Here is a 13,322-nt window from a genome sequence, read left to right as displayed (position 1 = left end):
CAGGAAGCACTGAAGCCAAGGAGGCTTCTTGCCCTGGTGAAAGTGTGCCCCAAAGGGAGACACACTGCACTAGAGTCCTGTCTGAACTTCATTCTGAGATGTGACTCCGTGACACATGGATTGTCCCTTATTGCAGCTGACTGGTACCTATGGACAAGTTTATGAATATTTCAAAAATTATTGCATTATAAACTCTTTAAAACCTCTGCAGCCAAAGAGTTTGACTCTCTGTAAGCTGTGGCTGGTGGGCAGGACTGTGCCTGGCAGATGAAGCCTGGTATAGCGGTATGAGTCCAGATACAGGAAGGACTAGCTGCCATATTGCAAATGACACTAGAGAGACTGGTGCAAGAGTCCCTGCCAGGACGAATCAGTTCTCTGTTGGGAGAGGCTCACTGGGCAGTGTTGTGATAACTGGGCATGAGAGAGGTTGACGCATAGGCACCAACTTCTGCTCCCACCAGTGAGTGCTCGACCCCCCTCTACCCCAGTCCCGACTCCCGCCCCTGCCCCGCCCCCATTCCAACCCCTTCCCCAAAGTCCCCTCCCCAGCTCTGCCTCCCTCCCTGCCCCTATTCCTACTCCTTCCCCAAATCCCCTCCCTGGCCCTGCCTCTTCCCTGCCTCCTCCCCTGAGTGCGCCACATTCCCGCTCCAAGCACAGCAAGGCGGGAAGCGCTGGGAGGTAGACTGAGGAGCGGGGATGTGGCGCGCTCACTGGAGGAGGAGGTGGGGAGTGCGGGGGAGGGGGAACCTTGGCTGCTGGTGGGTCCAGAGCACCACTAATTTTTCCCTGTGGGTGCTCCTGTCCTGGAGCACCCTTGGAGTCGGCGCCTATGGGTTGACGTACAGGCTTCTTGGTGAGATTTGGTGGCAAGGACCCAGTATTCATGGTATGGGAAAACGAGGAGTCCATGATGCCTGACATGAGTTGCTACCACTAAAAATACCTTGGTAAACATAGAAAAATCTGTTCTTACCCCTACACATTCTTTGGACTTCACTGGAGCAGCCTTGAACTCCATCACCACAAGGGCATACTTGTCCACAGACAGATTCCGGACCATGAACAATATCATAGCTCATATCACAAGCTACCCTCAGGTAATGGTCAACACATGTTTGTCCCCACATGGCCTCATGCACTCCATTTGCAAGACTCCACCTTAGTTGCCTTCAAGCATGGCTACAGTCGATTTACTCCCCAAACCGTCATTCTATGAACCTTATGTTGGCAGATCCCACCAAGGTACTGTCCTGACAAATCCTCATCACTTATGCACTTATGAGTGAGTTTTGACTCTTTTCTCCCCTCTTTGCCGGACAAGACCATCATTATGGATGTGTCCCTACTAGGTTGGGGAGTCCATAGGGATAGAGCCCTACAAATCTGCAGATATCCGCTTTATATCCAGATGCGGATATCTGCAGACCATGTTTGAGGATCGCAGATCGGATGTTGATACAAATTTTGTATCAGTGCAGGGCTCTGCATATGGGCAACCATACTGCACAAGAAATGTGGATAACTTGAGAGGCCAGACTGCGCATCAATGTCCTCAAATTACAGGGAGTAAGGAACACGTGAAAGGCCTTTTTTCTGTTCATCTGCTCTCACCATGTCCTGATAATTTCAGACAACACTACAACAATGGTCTTCTACATCAGTACACAAAGGGGAGCAAGATCAGCCTCCCGGTGTGCAGAAGCAGTCCATCTCTGGAATTCGTGCATTCTAATCCTGTCCTCCACATTGCTTGCAACTATGCCAAGCTTAATGTCATCTGCAAATTTTATAAGCATACCTTTCATTAGCCAAGTCATTAATGAAAATATTGAAGAATGCTGTACCCAGGACAGACCCCTGCAGGACTCCACTAGATATGTCCTCCCACTATGACAGTAAATCTTTGATTAGTATTCTTTGAGAAGTTTCAACCACTTATGCACTCATTGTATAGTAATTTAATCTATATCATATTTCTCTCATTTCCTTTTGAGCATGTCATGTGAAATTGTGTCAAAAGCCTTATTAACATCCAAATAATATCACATCTACTGCTTCACCCCATCCAGTAGTCCAGTTATCCTGACTAAAAGAAAATTAGATGTACTGAAGAAAGAACAGAATCCATTTTCCAAGGAGTATACAATCTACGCATATGAATAGGTACAATCAGTGGCACCAAATTATCATGAGGCGTATGAAAGTCAGTTCATGACAATAAGGTGACCATCTGTCCTGTTTTTAAATGGACAGTACCGTTTTTTGGGACTTTTTCTTATATAGACGCCTATTATCCCGCACCCGCTGTACTGTTTTTTCACAAAAAGAACGAGGAGTACTTGTGGCACCTTAGAGTTGCTATCTGGTAACCCTACATGACAAGGACAGTTTATGACCACATACCTAATTTCTGCAAGGGTGCCACAGAATTTTTCTTGCATCAGCCACTTAGGACTTTTGTAATTGGTGCATAATGTGTGGGGACTTTTTTATTAATTGCTGTTGTTAATAATTTATTATTAAATTATATTTTATCGTCTGGTTGTGCCCAGGACCCTCACTCCAGGATTCAAATAAGTAACAAAAAAGATCTGGGGGTTTGGTTCTGACCCACTTTCCGTGATTATGCCTGGTACCCTCCACATCCCCAGAACTGGCTGCATTTCAGGCTCTGTGGGATTTTTGACATGAAAGATGTTACATAAATGCATATTAATTATAAGTTTGAAATCACACAACTGACAGTTTTGTCATTTTCTTAGACGCTGGAGGTCTCAGTACTGGGAAAAACCCCAACACCTCTAGTTTTAGTCTTTTGCAGCACACTTTGAATTACCCAAATACATGTTATTTGCAGACGCTCCCTTGGTGCCCTTCTCGTCTACCGCCCAGCTCAGCTCCAGCACAGCACTCCCTAACTGAAATCCCATCCCACCTCGTAGACTCTCGCGAGACTTCGAGGTTTCAGGAAATCTCCCAGCAGGCCTTGTTCTTTCTCTTCCCCGGTGCGGGCGGCCCCTGAGGTGAGTCTGTTCTGGCTGCTGCGCCCGGCTGCCCCGGACCCGGCTTCAATCCGCCGCCCTTCGGCGCCATCCTGCCCTGGGAGTCCCGGAGCCGGCACCGGGCGGCGAGGGGACGGGCTCAGCCGCCTGCTGGCACCGATATTTCCGTGCCCGGGGGCCGCCACAGGGAGGCCGGGGGAGGGGGAGCAAAATGGCGGACTCTGAGTGCCCCCGCATGCAGGCTCCGAAAGACCCGGATGTGCCAGCTCGGGTGAGGAGCTGGGGAGAGGGCGCGGGGCGACAGAGTCCGTATGTCGGGTCTCGGACGCCGGGGTGGGGGGACTGGGCTGGCTCAGTGCAGCGGGAGGGGAGACTGGGGGACTGGGCTGGCTCACTGCAGCCGGAGGCGCGCTCTGTGCGTGGCTCGCTAATCGCTGCCCCTGCCTCTCCCGTTAGCGTCTGGGTAAGAGCCCTAGCTACTCCGGGGAAGTGAGGCTGTTACAGGCTGCAAGGAGCCCAGTCGCTGGCTGGACTATTTGCATGCTCGTTCTTGTGCTCGCGCTCATTGCTGTAGGATCTGAGCACCGGTGCCCAGTGCACTAGGGCTAAAACGTTACGGCAGTGGCTAGATTTCTGTCTGAAACTGCCTGGGACTAAGATGTTTTAGGTAACACTTGTTTATAATTACAAGTTCTCTCTGTGGGTGCATGTATGTCTATGTGGTTTATATAACGAGTTTTCAGTATGGAAATCCACCTCAAAGAATGGTTCTGTGTTTAAAAAAAAAAAAAAATTCATGAGTCCCCCCGTGTGTGTGATCTCCCAGAACTCCTGATAGATTAAGGATGTTTTACTGTTGTGTTGCAACAGGCCACACACAATGTGAGCGGTTTGTGAAAGGAGTAGGTTTTAAGGTCATGTGTATAGCATATTTACCCTCTTAAAAATGCATGCTGGCAGTGTTTCCATTCTAATTTATATCAAACGGTATACAAACTGTTCTTAAAAACAGTTTTCATGAGAAGGTTGTGGCTGCAGTGATGACTTTCTTAGGACACCTTTGGATTAATCATGAAACTAAAATGGATTTCTGAGCGGCTGCTTCTCTCTGCTATCTCAGCCAAAGTAAGAAATAACTGCGTATTGGACACGCGTGTGATAGAACTCTGAAATCTAACTCTTTGTTAATGTTTTCCACAGGTAAGCTCTGAAAATGGTCCGCTACTCACTTGATCCAGAGAACCCCACCAAATGTAAGTGCTTTTTCAAGTATTGGTTGCACTTTTCAGGAATCAATCAGGTTCTGTAATTTCAAAATGTTGTTTTTTGTTTCCATAGCATGCAAGTCAAGGGGTTCTAACCTTCGAGTCCACTTCAAGGTATGCGGAGTGTATGTTTGGAAATATTTTTTTTGAGAATGTAAGGAATAGAAAAAACATTAATTTTAGAAGAAAATGCTTTCTCCCTTTATATTTCATGGATTCATTAAAGTTACTACTTATGCAAGTACAGTAGAATAAAGTAGTGTCAGCACATGGGTAGTTCTACTGTGTAAGACTAGGTGATCACAGTGGTTCCTTTTGGCCTTGGAATCTATTAAATCTATTTGTAGTGGTAGTGTTCATAAATATAGAAACAAGACAGTCTGTGTCCCAAGGAGTTTGCTGTCTGATTATTATACAACACAGTGGGAAAAGTAGCTGCTTATAATGGGAACGTAGTAATTGATATATATCAGATCAGACCAGTGGTTCATCTAGTCCAGGGATCGGCAACCTTTGGCCCACAACCTGTCAGGGAAATATGCTGGCAGGTCGGGACGGTTTGTTTACCTGCAGTGTTCTCAGGTTTGGCCGATCGCAGCTCCCGCTGGCTGCGATTCCCCGTTCCAGGCCAATGGGGACTGTGGTAAGCAGTGGCTAGCACATCCCTCGGCTCGGCCTGCGCCGCTTCCCGCAGCCTCCATTGGCCTGGAATGACGAGCTGCAGCCAGTGGGAGCTGTGATCTGCCGAACCTGCAGATGCTTCAGGTAAACATCCGCTGGTAGGCCGGAATGGTTTTTCCCTGATGGGTCGCGTGCCAAGGGTTGCTGATCCCTGATCTAGTCTAATTCTTTTGTTTCAGGCAATGGAAAAGTGTTCAAACATGTTGGTTTAAATGTTTTGTTGTTTGTATGCTTAGGGATAGAGACATCTGAGAAGTTCTGTTAAATTTCATTAAATTATTTTTTACTGTTAGTAAAGACCATTATGCCAATCTTACCCATGTCATACTGACCATCAAGGAAAAATATTTGCATAATTGCAGTGTAATATCTGGCTACATATGAAAGAGTGCGTTCTTTATTGTTGGAGAAACAGTGTTGTGTGGCTGCAGTGATGACTTTCTTAGGACACCTTTGGATTAACCATGAAAAGAAAATGGAATTCTGAGCAGCTACTTCTCCAGAGGTTAAATTTCGTCTGTCATGCATCTTCCTACATTTGATAGCTATTAATTCATCTTCCTCCTTTCAGTTTTCTTATATGGCTTTGAAATTAATATGACCCCTTTTTGTTTCCTTGATTTTCTAATTGTTTTTTGGTTCAGTTCTGAGAATAGCCTTTACTGGCTATTTGGCTCTGAAGTAGTAGATGAAATAGCATTAAATTAGCCCAGTCCCCACTATAATAGAAGAGTGTATTATGTGAATATTTTGTGTCTGAACCAGCTGAATATTTGTAAATTTTTATGCATTTTATTTTGGCAAACATTGTCCAAATATCAGTAGTCGTATAATTAATAGGAACTATAGTCAAGGGTTTGGTCACTGCTACTTGAAAGATCTGGTCCCCCACAGTGACCTCAAGGAGCAGCTAGGTTATACAAGAACCACAAAACTGTCAGTTGAAGTGGCAAGTGGATGGGGCTTATGGGTGCAGGAAGCACAACATTCATAAGTCAGTCCATGATTATGGAATTCAGTACCAGACAGATAATGTCTGCTAACCTCGTTGCATTCAAAACTAAATAAAAATAATCTTACTCTGCGTTTATTAAGCTCTGCAGAGACAAATTATGCAACAAAACAAACTAGAACTAATCAGCTATTTTCCCTTCTCTGCTGAGTGCCTAGATGGAAGAATACTTAAATTGCCAGTAAAAAAAGAACTTAGAGAAACCTATCCATGAATGTACAATACTTTGTTTTGTTGCTAGAACACTCGTGAGACAGCTCAAGCTATCAAGGGCATGCATATCCGGAAAGCCACTAAATACTTAAAGGATGTGACCCTAAAAAAGCAGTGTGTTCCCTTCCGTCGTTACAATGGTGGAGTTGGCAGATGTGCTCAGGTAAGAGTTGAGATTGAAATTTGGAAAGACTCTTTGAATAATTGATTCTCATGATAGAAGAGGGCTAGGTTGCATTGTGTGTAGCCCACCACTGATGACAAGCAAAAAATGATGTATTTAGATCATAAGCAAAAAAGTATGAGCTCAGTCCATTCTAATGAATGTAAACCTCTGTATAACTTCACATAGTTGGCAGCTTTTGCTTAGGAGGTCCAGGGCAGCAGTCATTAGCAGTACTGTAAGTCAGAACTGATGTGTTCAGACATGCATTGGGGAGGCTGACATTATAGCACTCATATCTTTTTAAAAAAACAACAAAAAACATGCACACAAAGCCAACCTGGACATGTATATAAAATGAGAGGACAGATGTATTTTGGTTGATCCTGGACACTGGTAAAGGGGAATGGAAAGCTTGTGGGGGGCTAGTTGCATCTGGAAAGAAAGTACAGTCATTTTGGTGTGTTAGCTAGAAAAGCAAAAAAGGGATTTCATCCTATATTTTTGGGTTAGAATTGCTTGTAGAGTTATGTGCATTTGTGGTTGCTATGATGACTTTCTTAGGACACCTTTGGATTAACCATGAAAAGAAATGTGTATTCTGAGCAACCTTTGTAAAAGACAGGTGTTTGTTTTTGTTTTGAGTAAAATTACAACTAAACTCTTTAACGTTCCAGGCCAAGCAATGGGGCTGGACACAGGGGCGTTGGCCTAAAAAGAGTGCAGAGTTCCTACTGCACATGCTCAAAAATGCTGAGAGTAATGCTGAACTCAAGGTATGTTGAAAATGCAAATGGACATGGACAGTTTAACGCAGTGGTCCCCGAACTGTGGGGCCTAGCCCCGTATGGGGGCTTGGAGGAATGTCGGGGGAGCACAGTGGGGCCCAGACCAGCCCCCTTGGTGGGGGTTGGGAGTGCTGCTCAGCAGCAGCTTGGCCGCCAGACCCCGCTCCTGGCTGCAGCTCTGCTCCTGGCCGGGGGGGGGAGGGGGTGGTGGTGGACACATTCCATTATTGATAAAGGGGGATGTGAGAGGAAAAGTTTGGGTACCACGGGTTTAAAGCAGCTCAAAATCTTGGATCCAAATACTCCTACAATGGTTAAAAATCTGAAAGGTCAGAGGAGTCTGGAGAGCTTTGAGTTGTGTACTCAGGTCTGGATCTGTGGTTTTGGTTTGGTGCAGTATCTATTAACATATTTAATTTATGCAAATCTTTGGAGCACAGAACAAGGGGGAAGTCTTATAAATTATACCTAGTTCATACACTAAATTTTCAACTTGACTACATAAAGAATGAGTACATGTGTCAAAAATGAGTCTAAGATCCACAGTTAGGTCTGTGGTTTTTTTTGTTTGGTTTTTGTTTGTTTTACACATGGAAAACTTGCATTTTGTTTATAGTGTTGTAACACTAAATTGTAGTGACCTGTGGTGGCAGTGATGACTATCTTAGGACACCTTTCGAATAACAATGAAACAAACTTCATTTCTGAGCCATCATAATATTGAATGTTTTTTTGTAAAAGGCAGTCTGAAATTTTTAGTCTTCCTGAGCTATTAGTTGGCTCTTCCACTTTATAAATGCATAAAAATGCTATGTACTTTTGTGAGATTTGCCATGATAAACTAGCACATATTCCCATGCAATAACTCCAGTTTTCGTGTTCTGTCATTTTTGGTACAAACAAAAATGTTTTGTTACTAGAGGAAAATAAACCTAGAAATAACCCTTACAAGTTTCTGTTGCATTTTTTCAGGGTCTTGATGTGGATTCTCTGGTAATTGAGCACATCCAGGTCAACAAGGCCCCCAAAATGCGCAGGCGTACCTACAGAGCTCATGGTCGTATCAACCCCTACATGAGCTCCCCCTGTCATATTGAGATGATCCTCACTGAGAAGGAGCAGATTGTTCCAAAGCCAGAAGAGGAAGTTGCTCAGAAGAAAAAGGTAAGAAAACTTATTGAGCAGTGGTATTATTGAGTGGTTTTGCTCTGAACTTGTGTATTACAGACTTGTTCATTTGTCAGTGTGTTTTAAACAAATCTGAATTTTTAAATTTGCATTTTTCAGATAAAATTGTTGCTACTATGACGATCTTAGGACACATTTAGAAATAACCATGAAAAAAATGCATTCTGAGCAACCTTAATAGTGTTACAATTTAAATATACTATTCAGAATATGAAAGGATTCTCTGTACATAACTTCACTGAAAGAGATGGTTTTCATTTGTATGCTTTCCAGTCCCTGATTTAAAAATAATACTTATAATTATTCCTGAAGAAAAATCCACATGATAATGTCAAGGTAAAATAGCCACACTAAGAGGACAGCTGGTGAAATAGTACACGTTTCTAAGGTTTCCAAACTCTTATGTGAAACTGAGAATGACAGTGGCCTAATCGTAGGCCATGTTGTTGTAGCTGTGTTGGTCACAGGATATTAGACAAGGTGGGTGAGGTGATAATACCTTTTATTAGATTAACTTTTGTTGAGAGAGACAAGCTTTCAAGCAACTCAGCTCTTTTTCAGGTGTGAGAACGGTACTAAGAGCGTCACAGCTAAATAGAAGATTGAACAGTTTAGGACAGGGGTTCTCAAACTTCACTGTACTGCTACCCCCTTCTGACAACAAAAAATACTACACAACTCCAGGAGGCAGGACTGAAGCCTGAGCCCTGCCACCCCAGGTGGGGGTGGGGGGCAAAGCCTTAGAGCTTCAGCCCCAGGTGGGGGCCTGTAACCTGAGCCCTGCCACCCAGGGCTGAAGCCCTCGGCCCCCAGCAAGTCTAATGCCAACCCTGGCGACCCCATTAAAATGGGGTCGTGACCCACTGTTATGAGAACCGCTTAAGTAGTTAGCACATATTCTAAGGGATGACTCAAGGTGAAGTGGCCTGATAAAATACCCCTGTAGTTATAGGACAAAGGGGGGGGGGAATAGTGGGTTACTGATTTTTTTGTAATAAGCCATAAATTCAGTGTCTTTATTAAGACCATGATTTTTAGTGTCGAGCAAAGTTATGGATTTAAGCTCCCACGCTTGTCTTTTGAAAGTGTTTTGCAGGTTTCCTTTGAGGATGGGGACGGATAGGTCACACACAAAGTGGTGGTATAATCTCTTTTGTAGATACAGATTTTCATTCTTTCCTTTTTATTTTTCAGATCTCTCAAAAGAAGCTGAAGAAGCAAAAACTTATGGCTCGGGAGTAAATCTGACAAAACAGATGTACATAAATAAAAAAGAAAACTGATATCATGTGTGCTTCTTTTCTTGGGGAATTAACTTTTTTCAGGGTTTTGCTTTGTTGAGCATAACTTATTTGTAATATTTAATGGGTGGGGTTTTTTGCTCTATTTAAATATTTGCATGTTACTATCTGAGATTCTTCAAGGCTTTAAAAACTACTCCTTTCTAAACAGTTATTTATAAATTATCTCCCAGATTGGAGTTTGAAAATTGTATGTTTGGATTATCAACTGTGGCCTTCATTATAAGACACATCACAAAAGTTTCAGTAAAATCAACTGGTAGTGTAAACTTATTTTACAAAGTGTTTTGACTGCTTTTTAATGAACTTACCTTTGAAAGTTGTGTAATGTCCAGAGCTATGCCTGGTCTTTCATTTCTATCTCCACTACATCACTTTGGAAGCAATATTATTTTAGCTTTCATAAATGAGAACAGTAGGTTGAATAACTTGTAGTTGTCTTAGTTGAGGCAGGAAATTTAGTTTTGCATATATTGAATTTATTGCTGAAAGATGGCTATACATTTCAGTAGATTTAACTCCTCTGTTTACCCACAAACCAGTGCAGCATGTGCTGTGTTGGTGCAGATTTCTCCATCCTGTCCCATCAGTTTTTCAATCATGTTCTGTGGGAAGACCACTTTTAGGAGGTGACAGATGCCAAGGATCAAATGGGCATCAGGGGAGCACATGGGTACATTATGATGGTTTTCTGTGTAGATAGCTGTCCCATCGTGAGCATGGACCGAGTCCAACCATTTATTTCACCTAGGCTGCTAAACAGTTTCTCATTAGTTACATTGGTTACCAATGACCAGAGCTGGATTTGAGGTGATAATAGTTGAAAGGCTTCCAATCCCCTGATCAGTCTTGTCCCTGGTGTATTTGTATTCTTCTTGGAATAGATTAATTTGCTTGTTAACCTGCAGAATTACTCTAAATAGCACCATTTGATATCTGAAGTCTTGCATTTTTATTGTAAAAAGAAATGGAGTACTTGTGGCACCTTAGAGACGAACCAATTTATTTGAGCATGAGCTTTCGTGAGCTATAGCTCACTTCATCAGATGCATACTGTGGAAACTGCAGCAGACTTTATATATACACAGAGAATATGAAACAATACCTCCTCCCACCCCACTGTCCTGCTGGTAATAGCTTATCTAAAGTAATCGTCAGGTTAGGCCATTTCCAGCACAAATCCAGGTTTTCTCACCCTCCACCCCCCCACACAAATTCACTCTCCTGCTGGTGATAGCCCATCCAAAGTGACAACTCTTTACACAATGTGCATGATAATGAAGTTAGGCCATTTCCTGCACAAATCCAGGTTCTCTCACTCCCTCACCCCCCTCCAAAAACCCACCCCCATACACATACAGACTCACTCTCCTGCTGGTAATAGCTCGTCCAAACTGACCACTCTCCAAGTTTAAATCCAAGTTAAACCAGAACATCTGGGGGGGGGGGGGTAGGAAAAAACAAGAGGAAATAGGCTACCTTGCATAATGACTTAGCCACTCCCAGTCTCTATTTAAGCCTAAATTAATAGTATCCAATTTGCAAATGAATTCCAATTCAGCAGTTTCTCGCTGGAGTCTGGATTTGAAGTTTTTTTGTTTTAAGATAGCGACCTTCATGTCTGTGATTGCAAAAACAATTACATGTTTGGGATTTGTTAGTATTATGACATTGTTCATTTTTATATTGTCTACAATGCAAACATTCAGAAAAAGTTTTTCCTGAAATTAGGCATTATAATTCCTAGCCTGTTTTCTCGTAATCTCAGTAGTCTTCCTTTCTGTTCTCCCCAAAACCTTGGGGAAATTTAAAGTATTTACGTCTCTCATGTAGCAAAGTTTGAGGAATATATTTGATCTAAAAACACCGTACTCAAACTGATATTCTGAGTTGTACTGAAGTAAATGTGTGGACAAAAGTGAACTGATTGCTATTAGATCTATTTCTTCTACAAAATATAAAAATTACAAGTCAGCCTTTAAGGTGAAATCCTAATTTTAAAGCAGAGATGGGCAACTTTAAGGTAGTAAAGGGCAACAAAATCCACTAAAAGCCTTTGGTGGACTATATAATCAATATTGATTTATTTTTAGTTTATTGCGTAACTCAAATGTTTGACGGTACAGTATGTTAGCATACAGCTAATCACAGTGTAAAACCAAAGTTCTTAATTTAATTTAAGAAAACATTTAAACATCTTTCATTAATATTTTTCAATATGCAGAAGAGCAGGGGATTAATAAATGAAAATAGCAACGTAATGTTTTTTCTCGGCTTATTGTTACAGTATCTTACAGTGAAACTTGAGGGTGAGCCTCCAATGTATATATCAAATTACCTCTATCAATTTTAGTGCATCTAACTCGTTAAGATGGCAGAGTGTTTTCATCTGTCAGTCAATTCCTTTTCTTTGACTTCAAGTGATTCAGTGTAGAGAAGTTACTTTCACAAATGTAAGCGCTTCCAAACATAGAACAGTTTCGACAACCACTTTTTCAGATTTGTGAAACAGGACTCTGAAGCAGTTTCCAAAACTGAATATCACTTTCAGGGGCTGCACCCAAGAAAAAATCAGCCTGCAGTTTGCAGATACTGTTGCAATTCAGAAGGCTGGTCATTGACAACAGCTGCAAGTGGATCATTAAAAAAGATCAGATGAGGCTGAAAACTTGTAAAATTTGTTGATATTAAGCATCATTTCAACATCAGTAGTATACCTGCTAAACTGACTTGCATTTGTGCCATGCTGCATGCAAGTGCAGCACGTTGTAAAGTGGACAAAATCCAAATGCAACAGCTGAGTCTTTTGAAAAGTGCACCTTTGCTTCTGAAACTATCCAAGTGATCAATGAAGTCTGACAAGTCTGGTCCATGCCTTGCAATTGCAGATTCCAATAATTTAGAGGTTCGTTTGTCTATAAAAAATACCATATTGAAAAGAAAAATGGAATATTCCAGCTTTTCCAGGAACATCTCAGTATCAAAACTTGTAGTGTTTTTCAGAAAAGCAATTATCTCTTTGAAGTGCAAGAAACCTCTCAAAAAGCATTTATCACAGTTCAACCATCACACTTTGCATTCACTTCTTTGAGAAAAGCCACAAATCTGTGAAGATACAGTGATGTGTTGCCACTTCCAATCAAGTTTGTAACTCACAACCAGGTTCATGTTGAAACCTGACCTTTAGTTCACTCACAGCAGGTGCTCCATCTGTAACAACAGCCACCAACTTTTCAAAAATCTGCAACTGCCTCAACTGCACTGAAAATATCTGGACCCTTTGTTATGTGTAATGAGGTTACCTTTTTTAAGTTCTTCGTGCAGATGAAAATTACTATCAACTCAAGAAGTGCACAGCCCCTCCCTCTAACACAGGAGTGGGCAAACTTTTGGCTTGAGGGCCACATCAGGGTTCCAAAACTATGGAGGGCTGGGTAGGAAAGGCTGTGCATCCCCAAACAGCCTGGCCCTCGATCTCTGTCTGCCCTCAACTGCCCCCTTCAGAACCCACCACCGATCCAACCCCCCCAATCCTTGTCCCCTAACTGCCCCCCTGGGGCCCTACCCCTTATCCAACCCCCCTCCCTGACCCTTAACCACACTCTGCCCCCTGACAGGCCCCCTGACACTCCCATGCCTATCCAACACCCCTGTTCCCTGACTGCACCCCCCACAAATCTCTACCCCATCCAACTGCCCCCCT

At 42.7% G+C, this 13,322-nt stretch overlaps 1 protein-coding gene and 5 non-coding genes across 7 annotated transcripts; all 6 read left to right on the top strand.

The window, feature by feature from the left end:
• The first annotated feature begins 2,967 nt into the window (after positions 1-2,967).
• RPL17 (ribosomal protein L17) lies at positions 2,968-9,601 on the top strand. Of its 2 annotated transcripts, none has more exons than XM_077816667.1 (7): positions 2,968-3,029; positions 4,209-4,261; positions 4,347-4,387; positions 6,208-6,342; positions 7,020-7,118; positions 8,103-8,294; positions 9,513-9,601. In XM_077816667.1, exons 2-7 carry the CDS (start codon positions 4,222-4,224, stop codon positions 9,558-9,560), a joined length of 555 nt encoding a protein of 184 aa, XP_077672793.1. In that variant the 5' UTR covers positions 2,968-3,029; positions 4,209-4,221; the 3' UTR covers positions 9,561-9,601. The 2 variants fall into 2 exon arrangements, with proteins under 2 accessions (XP_077672793.1, XP_077672794.1); XM_077816668.1 differs by lacking the exon at positions 2,968-3,029 and adding an exon at positions 3,151-3,279.
• Positions 4,041-4,107, top strand: LOC144265469 (small nucleolar RNA SNORD58). Its single transcript, XR_013346286.1, has one exon. It is a non-coding gene; the product is annotated as a small nucleolar RNA SNORD58 (small nucleolar RNA).
• LOC144265467 (small nucleolar RNA SNORD58) lies at positions 5,380-5,446 on the top strand. Its single transcript, XR_013346284.1, has one exon. It is a non-coding gene; the product is annotated as a small nucleolar RNA SNORD58 (small nucleolar RNA).
• On the top strand, positions 6,886-6,952 carry LOC144265468 (small nucleolar RNA SNORD58). The gene has a single exon (XR_013346285.1). It is a non-coding gene; the product is annotated as a small nucleolar RNA SNORD58 (small nucleolar RNA).
• On the top strand, positions 7,778-7,843 carry LOC144265470 (small nucleolar RNA SNORD58). The gene has a single exon (XR_013346287.1). It is a non-coding gene; the product is annotated as a small nucleolar RNA SNORD58 (small nucleolar RNA).
• Positions 8,427-8,491, top strand: LOC144265471 (small nucleolar RNA SNORD58). The gene has a single exon (XR_013346288.1). It is a non-coding gene; the product is annotated as a small nucleolar RNA SNORD58 (small nucleolar RNA).
• Positions 9,602-13,322: the final 3,721 nt, after the last annotated feature.

Source organism: Eretmochelys imbricata, chromosome 5 (assembly GCF_965152235.1).
Source record: "Eretmochelys imbricata isolate rEreImb1 chromosome 5, rEreImb1.hap1, whole genome shotgun sequence".
Lineage (NCBI taxonomy): Eukaryota > Metazoa > Chordata > Testudines > Cheloniidae > Eretmochelys > Eretmochelys imbricata.
Note: the sequence above shows the minus strand (reverse complement) of the source record. Positions and strands in the feature narration are given on the sequence as shown.

Coding starts and splice junctions, on each gene's coding strand:
- RPL17 (XM_077816667.1), top strand. CDS start 4,222: ATGGTCCGCTACTCACTTGATCCAGAGAACCCCACCAAAT. Junction 4,262..4,346: donor TCCAGAGAACCCCACCAAAT/GTAAGTGCTTTT, acceptor TTGTTTCCATAG/CATGCAAGTCAAGGGGTTCT. Junction 7,119..8,102: donor AGAGTAATGCTGAACTCAAG/GTATGTTGAAAA, acceptor GCATTTTTTCAG/GGTCTTGATGTGGATTCTCT.